This window comes from Glycine soja, chromosome 6, assembly GCF_004193775.1.
Source record: "Glycine soja cultivar W05 chromosome 6, ASM419377v2, whole genome shotgun sequence".
Classification (NCBI taxonomy): Eukaryota; Viridiplantae; Streptophyta; class Magnoliopsida; order Fabales; family Fabaceae; genus Glycine; species Glycine soja.
Window position 1 is genome coordinate 12,488,754 of NC_041007.1, and position 18,653 is coordinate 12,507,406.

The window sequence follows — 18,653 nt, forward strand, 5'->3', positions numbered from 1 at the left end:
TATTTTTTATTGTGAATATAATGCTCACAAAATAGAAAAATGTGCTTCCATTTTCATTTTTTATGGTGAATATGTTTCTATTTTTCGAATATGCTCACATACCCCTCAAATACTAAATGGAAATATATTTTTATTGGGCATATATATCAAAGAAAATGTGTTTCCATCAGGGTATTTTCATTTTTAAAAAGTACAACAGTGATAGGATGTGAACTTAGCAAACAGGTTTGGTAAATAACCAAGCCCAAGGTCAGACTTGAGGCATTTGGACAAGCCCAAAATGACTAAAAAATTTTAAATTGTGATTGTAGGCCTGTAGCCTTTTTAATTTATAATTAAAGGTATAACTTACAATGTAGATTTTTTTTAATATCTAAAATTTCACACGATATTTTTCTCTAGTTTTCATCTTCTCATCGTCAGTAAATTTGATTTGGTTTTGGTTCAAACAGTAATAGGACATTTTTTTTCTTCTATATAGTTTTTGTCTTTCTAAAATCTAATATCAATACTTCCCTATTCTCATATAACATTAGTAATGCTTATGTGTCTAATGAAAAGTTACGTAACCATCACCATATGACTATCAATAATATGTATATTTGATGTCAACATGTGATTCTGAATTTTTTTAATCCTAGAATAAATATTTTTATTTATCTAAAAATGAATATTAGGGTTTAAGAGAATAATTTCATTTTTTTAGGTTGAAAAAATAAAATATTTTTAAAAACCAAAATTAAAATATGCTACTTTTGTAGAGATTATATATGTGTGTATGCATGTGTATTGAACATGATAAATTGATTAACGTTAAATTTCAGTAAAACAATCTCTTTTTTTTTTACAGTTAGTAAAACAATCTTAACTATATGCTTCCCATCTTAATAAATTATATCATGTTAAGATATTTTCATCGTTCAGGAATATGACTAAAGTATTTTATAAGACTTGAAACAATTTTTCTATCTTTTGAATTAAAATTTGAGATTTATAGTTTGATTAATCCAATATATTTCTAGAATTTAATAGATATATATTATCAGTGTAAACGAATATTATATAAACAATTAATTAGAAATCAATTTTGTAAAACTTTGAAGGTGATTATTATTAAAATCAATAAATTAATTATATATGATCATTTGTAGTTAGATGATAATATAAAAAAAATTACATTAGTGCATATATTTTTCCTAGTTTAACATGGCAGTATCATTAAAATTTATTCAATTTTTATGTTGAGTGACCCACAAACAAACTTATACTGAAATATCTTTACAAAAAATAGTTAAAATAAAATTTGGGCTAAATTAGACTCAATCCATTTTTAATGCATATTTCAATCAAATTCTCTAATGATCTTTAGATTCATCTCAGGAGAATAACAAGCTTCCACAGGGATACTATCGTGATACAGTAACTTGAAACAATCATTAAGCCTTTCCATAATTTCTTTAGTTGACTATGACCTATGCATATAGTGATATCTCAAATAATTCACAAACTTTCATTAGTGGGAGATGAATTATTTGCACAATCCCTATCTACCTTTTGGCAGCACTATAAGTTGCTTTAGCTAAATAAGTGGGCAAGAGCTATATAAATCATGCAAATTAACCAGATACCTTAATTATTTATCCTTTTTTTTACAGAAACCTTAATTATTTATTTATTGTATATAAAAGTTGGGGCGTGAATTTTTGAAATGTTATCTTAACTTTTGAATTTCATCACTTAGGATCCGATTGGTGGCCTGGAGAGGGCATTATAAGGTAGGATAACTATTTTATCCTATATATATGTTATAATTCAATGTTTGTTGTGCAAATAAAATATGATAGCGTATTCTATCATTAATCTTATCTTGTTATTTAGTATTTTTATTTTAACGAGAAAATTTGGTAACGATTAATAATACAGGATAAACTTCATCTCTCTCTTTCTCTGTCAATATAATATAATGTGTAATAATTATATAATATATATTAATATATATATATATATATATATAACAATATATATAAATTGTATTTTTAATCAGCATATTATATTTTATAATAATAATAATTTTGACACATAAATTTGAATTATATTATTAATTAAACAAGTTTGCTTACTTACACTCACTTGTTTATTAGAAAGAGTATAAATTTTCTTAAAATACATCTAAATGTAACTTACTAACTTGATTCTTTTAAAAAGTAAGTGGATGTATATAGCAAATAAGTATAGAATTTGTTAATTTACAAGAAATAAGTTAGTTATAATTATAAATTTTCTTAAAATATATAACTTACTAATTTACTCCTTCTAAAAAATAAGTGGGGTAATTTAGGAAACTCTTTAATTAAAATATTAAATTAAATAATTTTTATTCAAATATTTTTAAAGAAACATTTTTTATTAAGTTATAATTTTAAAAAGCTTATATAATTTATTTATAATTTAAGAATAATAATCGTATATATGAATAAAATATAATTTGGCATATTTAGTTATAATTTTTTTTATAATTTATAAAAATAAATTAAAATTTAATTTTTAGTGAAACGATAATTAACTTTTTATTTAAACATAATTCATATTATATCCTATCGTTATTTGCCGCACATCAAACATTAAATAAGATTAGAGTTTATTATATTATTATTCAATCTTATACTCTTATGATGTTCTCATATCGTGATCATAAAATGAGTCTTTAGTCGCATAAGTAAAGAAGTATATGCACATAAATGATGAGTATCATATATATTTCATTTATATATATGTAAAATCACAATAACATTATCCGTATAATCTTTTGTTTTTTTACATAGCATTATCCATATAATCTAACAAACGCAATTCTATCAAATTAACAATAAACAATCATACGTTAATAGTTAAAATAAAAAATAAAAAACGCTACATGCTTTTATAACATAAAATATAGAACGAGTGCTGAGTAAAAATTGGTATTGAATACGTTCAACTCAAACACGCGTTTTTTTAATTATCAAATATTAAAAAATTAGAAGTTAATTATACAATTAATATTTTAAAGATTTTTGGTGTGTTTTAACATTTTGAAGATGTTAACAACTATTTACTATTTATATGTAATTGGAACTCTAGAAGCGTGTAGAATTCTAGATGTTAATCGGTGCAAAGCACGAATGTATTTTAAAAAATGTTGCGATAAATTTATTTATAAAAGGTTGGTAGACTTTCATTTAATTGAAAATAATAATTAAAGATAAATAACTATTGTTAATAAAGTTTTGAGAGTTCATAATGAAATGGTTATTTTTTTTAATAAATATAAATTACACAATATTTTTATGATTTAATAACACATTTATTCACCAATAATGATTGATATAACTAATAACAATTTATGTTTCTTAATTAAATTATTTAGGATTTAAATCTTATTGATATTTGGATATAAAATAAATATTATCTTGATATATTGTAGATGACTTAATCAGTAAAGATTAAAATATGTAAGTATAAGAGTGTACTTTTTGACTTTTCTTTGAATTTACAATCAATTAGTATTATTGTTGAACAAGTACAAATATATCTGTACACACAAATAAAACACACACACAAATCCATTAGTGGTATCAGAGTTAATCTTTTGCCTAATTAACTTTGATTATTTCTTTATTTAATATTTGATAATAAAAAAAACGTTTATTTGAGTTGAACGTATTCAATACCAATTTTTAGTCAGCACTAGTTCTATATTATGTAAGCATGTAACTTTTTCTTAACTATTAACGCATGATTGTTTATTGTTTGATATTCAAAGTTGCGTTTGTTAGATTATATGGATAAGGTTATTGTGTTTTTACATATATAAATAAAATGTATATGATATTTATCATTTGTGCATGAAAAATACAATATGTTAAAACATGTTAGAATTTTTTGTGTGTATGTTGACATTTGTATTGCACAATCTTTTTAATTTAGAAATCAAAGACAGGTAGGTACGAGAAGACTTACAACAAATCCTCGCATACTTTATTCAATGAATTGAGTACTGTATTGCACTGATTGATTTTGATATTGGATGTTAAAATTTGTCAAAATGAGTATATAAGTGTGAATATTTTTAATAATTACAAATTTTGGTCCATAAATAAATACCTTAAGCTCGTTATTTAAATTCAAAAAGACTAAAACATTTATGTCCAATATATTATACCAAGAACATAATTAACAAGATACAAGGTAGCCAAACATAACACCAGAGATATAACATGGTTTGCATAACAAACTGGAAGCTATATACTCAAATGCATGCACCTACCAATCAAGATTATCTATAATCCCCATTGCCACATCGCATATATGCTTCAAACCATCTTCTCTACGAGCAAGATCACGAGGATAAACCAAACCAGGGTACCGTTTGAAAGCGTTGTGGCAAGCATTTGGGTAATCTTTGGCGGCAGTGATGTGCATGTAAGCATAGTCATAAGCCTCATTAGCCAAATCCTGCACCGAATCTTGGAGGGCATCACCAGCATAGGAGTACTTATCAGCACACTCCTTGAGGACCCTTTTCCAGGTTGTGTTGTTGGAGGGGGTAGGCAACTTTGAAGACAAGTAGGAGGATGTGGAAGTGGCATTGGTCATTCCTATTCCAATCATGATCACAGCTAGGCCCTTAGGATCTGCGTTTGGACTGCTTGGATCAGATTTGAGGGAAGAGAAGCATAGATTGTAGTACTTGGTGTTCTTGCAAGTTCTCTTTATCAAACTGGAATCTCCTTCCACAGATGCATGTTGATGAAGGTGTGCTAGAAAGAGGAGAAAAAGGAAGAAGATCTTAGAAGAAACCATTATAGAGTATAGGAGGGTGTTTTGTGTCTTTAGATTTTTTGAGGGGAGAGGGGGTGAAAAGGGAGAAGACAATTCAAAAGTATATAGAAAATGTGGGCAATAGCAAGGTCTAATCAGTTGATTGAGTAGGATGTATGAATGTTATAAATCTCCTGAAACTGTATTCAATTCCTAACTATAAAAAAAGAAAAAGTGGGGCAATAAAGTCAAGAAGCAGAGTTATATGCATGATTCCTTTCTTCTTAAGATCTTATTTAGATCTGCTTTACTTTACTTTAATTCCTAACTATAATTAATTTATTTCTTCTCAAGATCTTGTGTTTTTCATGATTAGATGTATACTTTACTTTATTCTTTAGGTTTGTAAGGGTCAAGGGGACGTGAAATTAATTATCACAATATTTTATGTAAAACTAGTAACTGTATGTAGCATATAACAGGTGTACACGGTTTGATCAAGTGTCACATGATAAACCCTGTTCATGAAAGAATCTCTCCTAATTATAGGACATTGCTTTTGGCTGTGAGTGTGATTTTTTGAGGGGATAGCCTTAAGTTGTCAAAAAGAGTTGGTTTTTTCTTCTTGTATTTACTACTCTTGAGAGATTCAATGCTTTATTTGGAAGGTAGGAAGTGTGCTACTCATAATGTTTTCGTTGTCTGGTACCAAACATTTTATAGCCTAGAGTCACGGGTCATAAACCAACAAGAATTCTCTCAATCTCATATAAGCATGGTCTGAAACAGTGAAATGTTCATGCTTCGGCAATTGGAAAAGGCCGCAACATTTGGACAGTCACAGAGCATTGGCCACTGGAAGAAGCTCTAGCTTCCAATTATTGGGTCATTTTTACAGACGTAAAAAGTAATAAATCTTTTATTATTAGCATAAAAAAGCAGTAATCAACTCATAATAGGTAAAAGTGAAGTAATACATATACTTGTATAAAAATACAGTATACATGAGGAGCTTGTTTTATTTAGTACAAATTCATGAGATTTACAAGAGATACAATAACTCCCCTATGAAATTTAAAACAAAAGTATGAATGTTTTGTTACAGTGATCACAGCTATATAGTGTATTTTATTTTATTTTATATTATTTTTTTCCAACATTCAAAGTAGTTGTTTAAATAAATTCCATTCAGACATGCGGATTATGCAACGCAAGCTCTCCCCTTTAACTATGTATTCAAAAGCTTTGTTGATTTCTTCGAAAGGTACTTCATGGGTGATAAATTTCTCCAGTTCAATTTCCTGTCACATTTGAAATAATAAAGAAAAAAAAGAGTAAGTTTCCTAGTGAGAAGCAGTTGCAAAAGGTTGACATGAAGTATAAGAAGAAAAAGAATTTTCTAACTGATGAGCAATGAGAAAAGGTTGACGATTCTCATTAGTGTCTAAATCCAACAAAAGTGCTATTTAGTCAACAAAAGCTACTTTTCACACTGAAATTGTTATCAATGTACAATTTTTCCAACGTGTTTTGACTAAAGAAACACTCTTATCTGTAATCATTAACAACAATGACAAGGTATGCAAGAAAAAAATTGAAATTAGTGAGATTAATCAGGTGAGAATGTGACATGTAACATGCTGTCATGATTAAGATGTTTACTCTCAGCTAATGTGTGGACGCATATAAAATAAAAGCGAGTCACTAGTTCCAAATTCAAATAGTATTCTTCTCGTTAATGATGTAACCAACTAACCTTGTTCATGTACATCTCCACTACTGATGGAATGCCAGAACGCGGTTTATAGTTGCCAAAGAAAGTACCCTTGAGAGTCTTTTCGTTCAAGAGATTAACCAGATGAGTCTTGATCGCATCATCTTTATTTGGCACAGCAACACCCCATCCCTACAAAGTTATACAGAGGAAGTCAAAATGAGAATTGGCGAGTTTAACAAGCACAGCAACACTCCAAACTTCTTAGCTGTAGACAAGAATAAGCACATTCGGAAAAGAATTACTGCAGAGTTATTTAATATCTTTAATAGCAAGATGATTATGATGCTTCTGAATGTGTTTGGATAAATAGCTTAATTAAGCATTTAGTTTATAAGTTCTTATTAAATGTGAGTCTATCAAGCTTACTATACAACAACAAAGTCTTATTCAACTACGTGAACTCAGCTACATGGATCACACGACACATTTGGTTTAGTTAGAAAAGCCAAATTTCAAAGATGTAATTTACTGGAATAAGCTAAAAAGAGCTTTTAGAAAGATTATAAGCAACTTCCATAAGTTCAAATAAACTCTTCCAAGCTCATATAAGTGTGTATGCATGTGCATGTGCAAGGTTTTTTTTAACTATTTCCCTCACCTTCAGTAGGATCTCTTAGAATTCAAGTCAACCCCAATTATCCTGGAAGCAACAGCAAGTCTAGCTCCCTCTGCGGCCTACAGAAAATGTAAAAGCAAAAACAGTTACTTAATATGCAGTAATAGATGCACCAAATTTTCCTATTATTTGGGAAGAGACAACTCACAGCAAGCCCCGCGGCTCCCAATCCAAATACAACCACTGATGAACCTTTGGTTGGTTTTGCAGCATTCAATGTAGCACCAAGACCTTCAATATTAAAACCAATGAAATTGTTAATTGAAAGAGAATTTCCTCAATTGATCAAAAGAGCAGAATGCAACTATTCTAACCTGTTGAGATTCCACAGCTCAGAACACAAACTTTGTAAAGTGGGGCAGCAGGGTTGATCTTGGCAACACAACTAACATGTACTACAGTGTACTCACTGAAAGTGGAGGTTCCCACAAAGTGGTTATTGATTGTCCATTGATTGAAAACCTTAACTTGCCATCATTCAGCGTCACTCCACGGTCGGTGTTAATCCTTAGAAGGTCACACATGTTACTCTCCTTTGATTTGCAATGATCACACTCCTTGCACTCCCCAGTGAAGACTGGAAGCACATGATCACCGGGCTTCCCAGAAGTAGACATCAGTGTGGCAGAGTGAGGTGAATTATATAGTTGGGTAAACCACCCCCTTATGAATTAGTTTTTAAGGGAACCTTTTAGATGTGCATGTTGCACTTTAACATGTTATCAAAGCTAGGTTCTGCCGGGTGGTATGTAACTTCTAATGTGATAGCACTACTATCTTGCTATAAGAGACTAAAGAAGACTTTTTTTTTACTCGAAGACTAAACAAGACTATTTAATCCTGCATGGCCAACGTTAAATGTTACATAAAGACCAATGCATGCAATTGAAGAAAGTTGATATTTGCATGGCACAGCAGCAGTAGCAACTAGGCAAGCTTGTAAAGAAAACACCGAGGAACACTCATAATTGGAAAAAAAAAAAGTGTAAAAAGAAAATCACAACTTAGATTTTCAGGATATTTTGTAATCTGTTGTGTTTCCCTGTAGACAAATGCATGCGCGCAATTTCAATTTCGTGATTATCTAATACGAATGAACAATTAAAATTGTAGACTTCATCATCTAAAGTACCCTCACTTTCCACAGATAACTCAAAAAGGTATAGGCATGCAATCTAAGCAAAATATCCACAGTTCATTTATGCAGTTGAGCCTGATCAACGACGGAGCAACGATGACGCTGAAGATCTTGCGCGGCCTCGATCAGTGCTGGACCGAATTCCCCTTGCCAAAACTAACTTTTTTTAATTTTCTTTATTTATTTTTAAAGTTCATTTTCTTAAAACTCGATTTGACACAAAATTTTCCCTTTAAGAAGAAAAAGTGGCGAAATAAATAGGATGAAACATTAAATAGTAACACTTAAAAAGTAAAAAAGCCTTAGAGAAATATGTATCACAATATAAACATCTTTGTAATCCAATTAGTGAAAAAGCCCCACACAAATATTTATCACACATTATAAACATCCTTTGTAAACCAAAGATTAGTTACCACTTCTTCTGACAGTAACTATGTCGTACTAATATCATAATAAATAAAAAAGCAATTATGAAATTGATTTTTAACCACGTGTAACTTGCAATACAGTTGCTGAGGCAATAGCTAATTAAAAACATGAATTTAAAACAAATAATTAAAATGCATTTATAGTGTAAAGGTATTTTACACAATCGTAAATTATAATATCTGATAATGTTCATTTTTGTATAATTATTTTGAAAATCATCAAGAATAATTTTTAATTAGTTGACAAAATAAACTAGAAATGTAATAACAATTAAACTCTTTAAAAAGAAACCATCATATATTCGTGATTGTTCGAAAACATAATTAATTATAAGTAGTTAAACGACAATAGTAATAGTTATTATTATTTATTATTAATAAATTCTAGACTACAAAGAGTGAGTACAATACAGTGGGCTCAGCTCAGTGCAGGGCTGCAGTAGCCGAAAGACCCTTGCAACGAATCAAGCATTTAGCCAAGTCAATTCTAACAATCCTCAACTCAAATTCGACAAAGTAAGATGTATAACTCAATCAATATCAGAGTAATAATTTAGGCACATCACTTTTGGTGTGCATCACTATCATTTACATCATTAGATATGGCTAACCGCTGTCTACTGTGCAGGGTTGGTGATGAAAAAAGCATGTAAAGGAAAAGTGGTGCAACAATTTTCACCCTTTAATTTATCATTAACTACGATCACAAAGTAACAACTATATAGAAACATTTGAGATAATTGATACATTTACTCTGATAAATTACAATGTGGGTAGTAATGCATTTAACTTAACAGCTCAGTTCAAAACCCTCGGTGCTTCATCTGTGGCAAAAAAAAGGTCTCTCGTTCACAAAATTGAATGATTTGAATGAGTCTTTTAGGTACCCTTCAGCTAGTTCGAGAATGTATCAATCTTCATTTTGATAATATGCATTCCAAGTTGATATTCATGCTGAAAAAGAGCTCTGGGCAAAGCGAAGGATAGCATCCTGATGGTGCAGCTTCTCAAAGAGAAGGACAGCATGAAATTTTACAGTGCAAATTAGATCAGAGGAGCAAAAACAAGCATAATTATTTTGACCCATTGTTGCTATTTCTGCAACATAATTGATGTTTGTATTTTTTTCCTAATAGATGCATCTGTCAATAGCAATTGAAGTTAAATAAATATGCTCCAATCGTCACCTTATTCCATTACTCACTACAACCAAAACCAAAATTAGGAACACTAGAGAGAATTGAAATTGGAATACAATAAAAGGCCAACAAACCTGTAGGTCAAATTTAAGTTCCTCTCAAAGAAAATGGCTTGCCATCAAAAGTTGTGGCTTTTCCTTCTCTTCTTCAATCACCTTTGAAGCTTCATCTTTAATGTTTTGAACCTTTTTATCCCAGATATCATCTACTAATTTCCAAGTTTCATCACTAACAATTTGTGTCTGCAGTAAAACAAGGAAAAATGAAAGAGCACCAATCAGTTGTATGACAAATTATGGCAGCCTACATAAAACAAGGTTTTGACATATACCTCTGTAGGGCGAGGAGCACCAAAGGTCGCAAATCCAACATTGCCTGGCGCAAATGTAACCCTTCCGGGAAGACTGATCCCATGGATTCCCCATCGTCCAGCATAAATCAGTGCCCCAAATTCATCAACTGGACTGACAGCAGGCTAAACAAGACCCAAGAAAAAAATAGAATCTCAAAAGATTATCATTTATTCAAACCAAGGAGAATGATATTAGAAAAAGAAAGAATAAAAAATTGTGTGTAGAGCCTGCCATACAAAAACTTTTTTAAGTTCATATCGCTTAAAAAATCCTACATATGACTGACTTACGAGTTACAAGTAATAAACATCTGTCAAATCACTATCTTGAAATGTGAGAATACTTTCAAATCATGCATTATATACCAAATATGTGTGTCATTAGAAAATATCAAAATTCCACACACAAGCACACATATAAGAATGTTAATGGCAGGCTACTGATAAAATAGGAACAACATGCTCCACTTTAGTTTAAGATATAACCTGAGCTACACGAGGAGCACCCCTATAAATGTCCCAAATCTCCTCAGCTTTGATTTGCCCCTTTTCAAGCAAAATATCTGCAAAACAAGCAAAACTTAAATCCTAAAAGCAGGTATTAATTATCATGAACTAATCCAAATAACTCCCAGAAGGGATAGTTCATTTGTTAACAAAAAATTCACAAGACGACCAGACCTGTGATTGTCTCAACAGCCAAATGGTACTCTTTTAGCACAGATGAGCACTTCTCTGTAGCATAACGCATATACTCATCTCGAAGTGCTTCAAGCTTCATTGCAAGCTGTACAAAAACTCTTCAACATAAGTTGTGATACAACTATGCTCATAAAACAATTTTGTTAAGGGAAAGAATGTGTGTATTGAAGCACAAGCTGTAAGATCCCACAAACATACACTGGGCACAAGGTCACTATAGTTTTTGTAATATGCTTTCCCAAAAGCAGTCATGCCTGTCTGCAGAATTAAAAACTCTGCACGCTTTGAAGCTTCTAATGTTGCCTTTGCAGAGATCCAACACAAATTGTCAATCCCAAACATCTCCTCCTCAATTACTCTTGCTACAAACAAATTTCAATAAGCAAAAAAGTTCAATAACCAAAGTACCAATCTTAGATAATCCTCTCTGTAGCTAGCTACAGAAAGTTCTGTGTATTCTTCTGTTAAAGAGCATACAAAATACAAATTTAAGTTTACATTAAAGAACCTTGTCTCTGTTGGTTTTCGTGAACAAAATAATTTATATTACTTTGGATGTTCTCATGTTGAACCCACTGCTAGGATCCTTAACAAATATCATCAAAACCAATCATTTATGCAGGGGATTAAAATTATGATATAAATTTGGTGCCGCAATAAAACTGAAAGGACATTACAAACCAAAATAAAAAACTTTTGTATAACAATGACATAATATCACAATGCAGTCCTCGTACTATTACTACTGATAAGTCATTTAATCTAAGATAATTATTATTCAAGAAACAGAACATGAAATGTTTTAAAGAACAATATCTAAATGATGAAAATCTCATAAATCAAATTACTATAGATTTCGAATAAGACTTTTCAATATGACCTGAAAATCAAAACAACTTACGAGCACAAGCACGCACTATAGAGTTTATGTAATCTAATTTCCTTGCAAAAACCTGGCCAGAAATTTCAGCATAACGCATATTTGGCTGGCTGCGGATAGAATTTATATCAGTCTGCAAAAGATAAACACACAGTGATACAGTTGAAATAATCATGTATCCACACACACATGAAACTTGCTAAACAACATAGAAATAGTGACCTCAAGAAAAGGACGGTGGGGCTCGGGAAAATAACATGCTAGAACAGCAACAGCTGCTTCTCTGTATGCCAATCTCAGTTTTAATTCTTCAGGAATTTCGGTACTATCCTCTTGCCCTGTTTCAAATGTTCCCTTTTGCTGCAAATCCATAAGATTTATCAGACAGTGTAGAATTGCACCAAAGAAGATTGAAAAATGAAAATGTCATATGAGAGAATATTATGGCGCAGCCAGAAAGAAGCTAAGAAACCACCAACCCTCTTTAATGCCTCAAGCAGCTCATCTCGTCCAATGTAGTCCAAATCCTTCCTGGCTGTCAAAATTCCAGCTTCATTCCTGTCATTTAATTCATGATAATATCAGCCTATATTCTCAAGACTGATTGGTAAAGCAATGTCCCCCAAAAATTATTTACAGTATATTTTGTAGCTCTGCCCCAGTAAAATCTTCTGTCAGTTCAGCAATTTCCTTAAGTAGAGTCTCCTTTTCCTCCTCAGAGCGAAAAAATTTATTCCTCGCATGCACCTAGTGTGCATCATAAAGAAATGAGAAAAAGTAAATTAAAGATGATGAAATACTGGAGGAAAACAGGATCTCAGCAAATAATAGTTGCAGGGGTAAAATACCTTCAAAATGGCAAATCTTCCATCCTCTGATGGCAAACCAACTCTAATGATCTTGTCAAAACGACCCTTCCTCAATAGAGCAGGATCAAGAATATCCAATCTATTTGTGGCACCTATCACGAGAACCTGAAATTCAAGTTCAGTATATCAAATAATATCTATATGATCCCAGCAACCAATTAAAAACTTACCTGTGCTGTGGAAACTTTGAATCCATCCATCTCAGTCAGTATCTGAAGTAAACCTTGTTCCCTTTCAGCACCTCCCTATATAATGTAATTACAGAGGTTTCCTTAGAAAGGACAATAGAGAACTGGGAAGCGAGAAAATAAATACAACATGCCCTAACCTAGAAAAAATGCACAGGTTCTGAATGGAACGTTTATCAACAATCATGCATGACACAAAAAATCATCAGGATAGCCCCAAAAGTACCAAGGTCTTTAAATTACATTGGATGAAATTCCAATATCACTATACTTCATAAAATTTCTAGCTAACCAAAACTTTTCAGTACCTTCTAAAACATGTCTATATTAAAAATCCATTGCACTACAGCGAATAAATGTCACAAATCAGAACACGTGAAAATATGTAGTTTTCTTTTCTTTGTTACTTATCACGCTGATGATCCCAAGAAGTCGTGATTCTTTATACTGCTAGAATAAATTGTTAAAATTAAGCACATGTTTAACAACTAGTGTTACTGTATTAATTGTAACTGACTCAGGTGATTAGTACTTAATACTTATTAGATGTAACTTTTTTTTTTTGCACAGCAAAAATATATATTGTATTAATAATAAGATTCAGTACTAGGTGTACTGAAATACATAACAAGAAATTACAAAGGCATTGATGAGCCAAACCCAACTAGAAAAGACAAGTACAGATAAGCTAACAAGATAGGTGAAACCCCCCTCTAAGATAATTCGTCCTTCAAGATGATTAATATTACCTGTGGAGATGGTTTCTCTTGTATTTGATGATTAATATTTTTTACAGTATAATATTGTACAAGCATTACAAAAACCAATGTAAAAGTAGTTCATATCTTACTCCGCCAATGTCAGGGCCTCCACGCTTGCTACCAATAGCATCTATCTCATCAATAAAGATTATAGAAGGTGAAAATGATCTTGCATTTGCAAAAAGGTCTTTAACACGGGATGCAGCAACCCCTACAAACATCTGGGGATAAAGGACAGATTAGATGAGCCAATTTCATTTAATTTTGAAGTTCCAAATTAATAAAGTAAAACAAAATTAGGACAAGCCTTATAAATGCAACATTTCACATTTCATGGGTACAAGTCATGATACATTCCACTCATTTAGACAAAAAGAATATTCTGAAGCACATGGTGTAGATACAAATAGTTAGTACTTAGCACACTCTAATTAGTGTCATATTTATCTCATTGTCTGTGTTTAACTGTTTATTGATTGAAAGAGGAACAATAAATCCCATATCATTAACTATTGATTAATAAGATAAGGTCCCCAGTTAACCTTGTTAATTTTTAGAACAAACACATTTGGGTCCTCTAAAGATACAAGTGTCATCAATTTGGTCCTTTAATAATAAAATATCAAAATGGTCCTTTAATGTCAATTTGAAGGACCAATATGAAGTAAAAATAGACACTGGATGGCCATTTTAACCTATTATTAAAGAACTAAATGATGACATTGGTAGTTTTGTAGGACCAAAATTAGTGTTTATCTAAATTTTATCTACAATCTCATCCTTCAAAAAATATAATGGCTTTGGATTTAGATATTGAACAAAAGAAAATTCCAAAGTTCTACTTCTTGCAAATTTCTATTCGATAAATATGAACATGTAGAGATGAGGCGACACCTCTACAAAATCCGTGCCATTAGCTGCAAAAAATGGCAACCCTGCTTCACCTGCGATAGCTTTAGCCAGTAGAGTTTTACCAGTTCCAGGAGGCCCATGAAGAAGTACACCTTTTGGACAATAAATTCCTTTGTCTTGAAACTCTTCATCATTCTTTAAAATTCGGACAATCTCTTGTAGTTCATTCTTTATATATTCCTGGCCAGCAAAATCATCAAATGTAACACCAGTTCTTTCTTCTGCAGATATAAATTTAGCCCTGAGGGAAAAGCATAATAATTAGATTCTGAGTGTAAAGAGATTGGTTGTCAAAATCTTATTGTTTTCTTTTTATTTGAAGAATTTGCAAATTAAAACTTTTCAACAATATTTAATGCATAACCCATTGTCAAGGACCAGTCACACAAAACCACATTTTTTATAATGTATAAGGTTTGCAATACTATATATATCCCTCAACTCAACACGCCCTAAATATCATAAAGATAAAGCAAAGCAAAGACCCAAGACACGACTATATCAGCAACAACAACTTTCCATATATCTAGTGAAAAAAAAAAAAAAACAAAAATGGTTTGGCAAATCCAAGCCGGGGAGGCAGTGTTTTTGCCTTACGTTTCCCCATACAAATATCCAAAAGAAATTTGACAAGGACAAATTCAACCCTCAAAAGTTTAATTGAAAAGTACATCTCTTCTAAGTTCTAAATAATTTATGCAATAGTAAAGTTAATGCAAACCCACATGTTTACAGTGAAGCAGTTGCAAAGTGTTAAGGATTTAAACGGTAAGTAGTTATATTCTACCGACTAATCCAAACTTGGACATGATTTATGAAACAAAAAAAAATTGTAGATAATTTTCTGACAGTAGTAGTAACTAAGTAGCCTATCCCCTCTTTAGCTTTGAAATCTTAAAAGGTAAAGGGCATTGCTGACAGATTCTAGTAGAATTTCAATTTATTGAAAAAAAGAAGGAAAAAGTAGGAAAATCATATTTCCCTTCCCCACAAATTGATTCTAAATCTCTAATAACAAACCGCCTAACCCAAAGGCATTAGCTGTTTGAGTAAGGTCAAGGAGGAGAAATCTTCTCTTGCAAATCCTAATTATAAGTTGAATGACAACAAAGAATTAGGAATCGGAAAGAAAATAAAGATTTATTGAATAGAATGAAAAGAACAAGGAATAGGAGATCAATCTCTCCTCCAAAGGTTTCCCCTTTACAAAGAGGTAATGCATAATTTACAAATGATACCCCATAGAATGAAATCCTTTCCCCTTACATCATCCTATTTAATTTAACCGGTTAGCCCCCTAATTAATAAATAGGCTAACTGTCTTAAGTAACTAACTCCCCCTTTACCATAGTCCTAACAATCAAGCAGCAAAAAACTCATAATAAATGACACAACTGAAATTCCTGACAACCAACAGGAAATAGAACAGGAAACATACAGAAAATTTCTCCACTTACCGACTCTGGCCTAGAGATCCAAGTGCACGACTTCTTAATGGCTGCGTAGTTTTTTGGCCAGGAGTTCCCAAATCACAAGGTATCAACTTCGCATATATTGGTCTCATCAAATTATCAATCCACACATAAAATCCAACAGCCAGAGCAAGACGCATAGACCATATGACTGCAACTGCAATAGTGGAGTATATTTCAGCAGGCACGGCATCCACATTAATGACATCAACATTTACAATTTGCTGATGTAGCTTTCTCCAAACATCATTCCAACTATCAATTGGCATTCTATTGACTGGATGGCGCTGAAAAATAATATCCTTAGGATTCCCTTCAGTTCCTATTGGTTTCCCATTTTTGTAATATGGTAGAATAACTGCAGAAACATGGAAGCAAATATTGAGCAAAACCACATTTCAATCAGACTAGATTTTCTCAAACAGACAGCAATGCATTATGCACAAAAATGGCAACAAACACGAATTAATTTCATCAACCAACTAGCATGTGCAGCCCAACATTAATAACTTCACGTAACGCAAAAAAATCAAACTCAGAACTGACAAAAATGAAAAAATAAAATAAACCAGACTCTTCTGTGTTCTCTTTCAACTTAACTTCTACATTCACCCACACAATCCGCATTAACTATCATAAGATCCGCCTACAACATATACACATCAGAAAGCCAAAAGTCAAACTAATGCCCTCTAAACATCTTCCTAACAACTAGCCAACTACTTTCCTGTCAAGCATAGCATATAAGCCCTGTTTGGATAAACTTTTCCATAAGCACTTATAGGAGAAAAAAATAAGAAGTTAAAACGAACTGAGCTTCTCACATACGTTAAAATAAACTTATGCACTTAACTTCTATAGAATCTCTTTTTCTTATTTAATCTTTATAGTCCCGGAAAAGGAACAAAAAATCCCCACCTGATATTGTTTGACCGTAATTAGAGTACTCCATAAACTGGACATTGTTAGAGTCAAGAAGTCTTAAAAAATCGCTGTAGTCTATCCTGTGTGAATTCTGAGGATCCCACTCAGTTCCCTTCAGTTTTCCACGCAAAGTCAACAAAGCTCTGCTCCATGAAGAAGCCATCACAAGCTGCCTCTCTAACTGCACATTCGCCTTCTTGTCAAATTCCTCCAACTCATTCATCCGCTTCCTCTCCGTCTCCTTCAGTTTCTGCACACAGTTCACTCTTCTCATCAACTCACAACTTCCAAACCAAATATTCGCACGTGCGTGAAAAAGCAAAACCATTGCATTGCATTGCACCAATGAAATAAGTTACAAAAAAAAAAGTGCATACAATATATAAAACGCTGAATTCTCAATTTCCAGAACTTCGTTAAATTGTTCTCTTTTTCTTTATTCGTTTTTTTCTTTTTTTGACGAACCTCGAATAGTTGAGCGGATTCGGCGTCTTGTTCTTGTTCTTGCTCTTGCTTGGGAGAGGCTGTGTCGGAAGGAGAATTGGATGCGGTGATTCTGAGTTTGCATCGATTCGTGAAGTTGCGAGGGAAGAATCTGGTGGTGAGAAAGCGAGGTGAAGAGTGGGGAAATTGGGGGAAAGGGGTTTTGCGAGGGAAGAAGGGTTTTGGGAGTTGGAGCTTAATATCGATAGTGTTTGCGAATTGAGAATTCATGTTTTGACAATGATAAGGAATACAGAAAGAGTTTCAGGTTTTCACTATGCTCATCTATTGTTATTTTATCGCACTTCTTCACTTTAGTTCAGTGAACTGAGAAGAATGTCCCAATAGCAGTAGTGTGGTTATCAACTTATTATTATCAGCTTTCTGCGTTTTCAAGTTCATGTTGGGGGTTTTGGGAAGAGAGGGTTATCGCTTTTTCTTTGGTGTTTTGTAAAAATAAATTCAATTTGTTTAATAAATAAGCTAAGAAAATGTAAACCAAAAAAATAAGATAAGAAAAAAGAAGGAAAAGGAAAAATAAATAATTTTTAAAAATATATTTAATTGAATTTAAAAAAAAAACTAAATTTAAAGAGTAAGTTTTTTAACTTTTTCTTCTAATTTTTTTTTTGTACTTACATTTTTTTATCGTTCATAGAAACGATAATTAGACAGTGATCTAACTCATTTGATTTATCATAATGAATGAGTTATTATAAATTCTTTCATATAAAAATAAGTATCTCTCTAGGTAGATAAAAATAAATGTCATGATATATTTTTTTACTATTAAAATAACTTATTAAAATATAGGATAATTATTTTGAATTTAATTATAAATACTCATTTCCTAATCTAATTAAATAGAGTAGTGATATGTGGATACTTCCCTATTATAAACACCCTTATTTCTATCTCTTCCTATATCATCATAAATAATACATATTGGATCTACATTTCTCTTCTATCTCTCCAGGTGTTAAGTAGTATATAGATGTTCAATCATCATTTTCCAATTAAATAAGATGTGAATACAATAAGATAGCTTTGGACGAATAATAATCAAATAAATGAGACACCGTACAAGACTTCTATATTAAAACATCTATATTATTATTATTTTACAGCAAGTCATATTTCATTTATAAT

General features: G+C 31.6%; 2 protein-coding genes and 1 pseudogene across 2 annotated transcripts; all 3 read right to left on the reverse strand.

Annotated features, from left to right (window-relative positions):
* Positions 1-4,132: 4,132 nt before the first annotated feature.
* LOC114415773 (cell wall / vacuolar inhibitor of fructosidase 2-like) lies at positions 4,133-5,044 on the reverse strand. The gene has a single exon (XM_028380616.1). It carries the CDS (start codon positions 4,840-4,842, stop codon positions 4,303-4,305), a length of 540 nt encoding a protein of 179 aa, XP_028236417.1. The 5' UTR covers positions 4,843-5,044; the 3' UTR covers positions 4,133-4,302.
* A 2,133-nt stretch (positions 5,045-7,177) lies between these two features.
* On the reverse strand, positions 7,178-7,810 carry LOC114414340 (annotated as a pseudogene).
* Positions 7,811-9,269: 1,459 nt separating this feature from the next.
* Positions 9,270-17,898, reverse strand: LOC114415774 (probable inactive ATP-dependent zinc metalloprotease FTSHI 4, chloroplastic). Its single transcript, XM_028380617.1, has 17 exons — positions 17,487-17,898; positions 17,016-17,271; positions 16,083-16,455; positions 14,608-14,866; positions 13,803-13,934; positions 12,935-13,009; positions 12,744-12,869; positions 12,533-12,642; positions 12,375-12,453; positions 12,118-12,255; positions 11,917-12,028; positions 11,214-11,377; positions 10,995-11,100; positions 10,800-10,876; positions 10,293-10,436; positions 10,036-10,203; positions 9,270-9,765 (listed from the first exon to the last, which is right to left on the reverse strand). Exons 1-16 carry the CDS (start codon positions 17,733-17,735, stop codon positions 10,060-10,062), a joined length of 2,544 nt encoding a protein of 847 aa, XP_028236418.1. The 5' UTR covers positions 17,736-17,898; the 3' UTR covers positions 9,270-9,765; positions 10,036-10,059.
* Between the last annotated feature and the right edge of the window lie 755 nt (positions 17,899-18,653).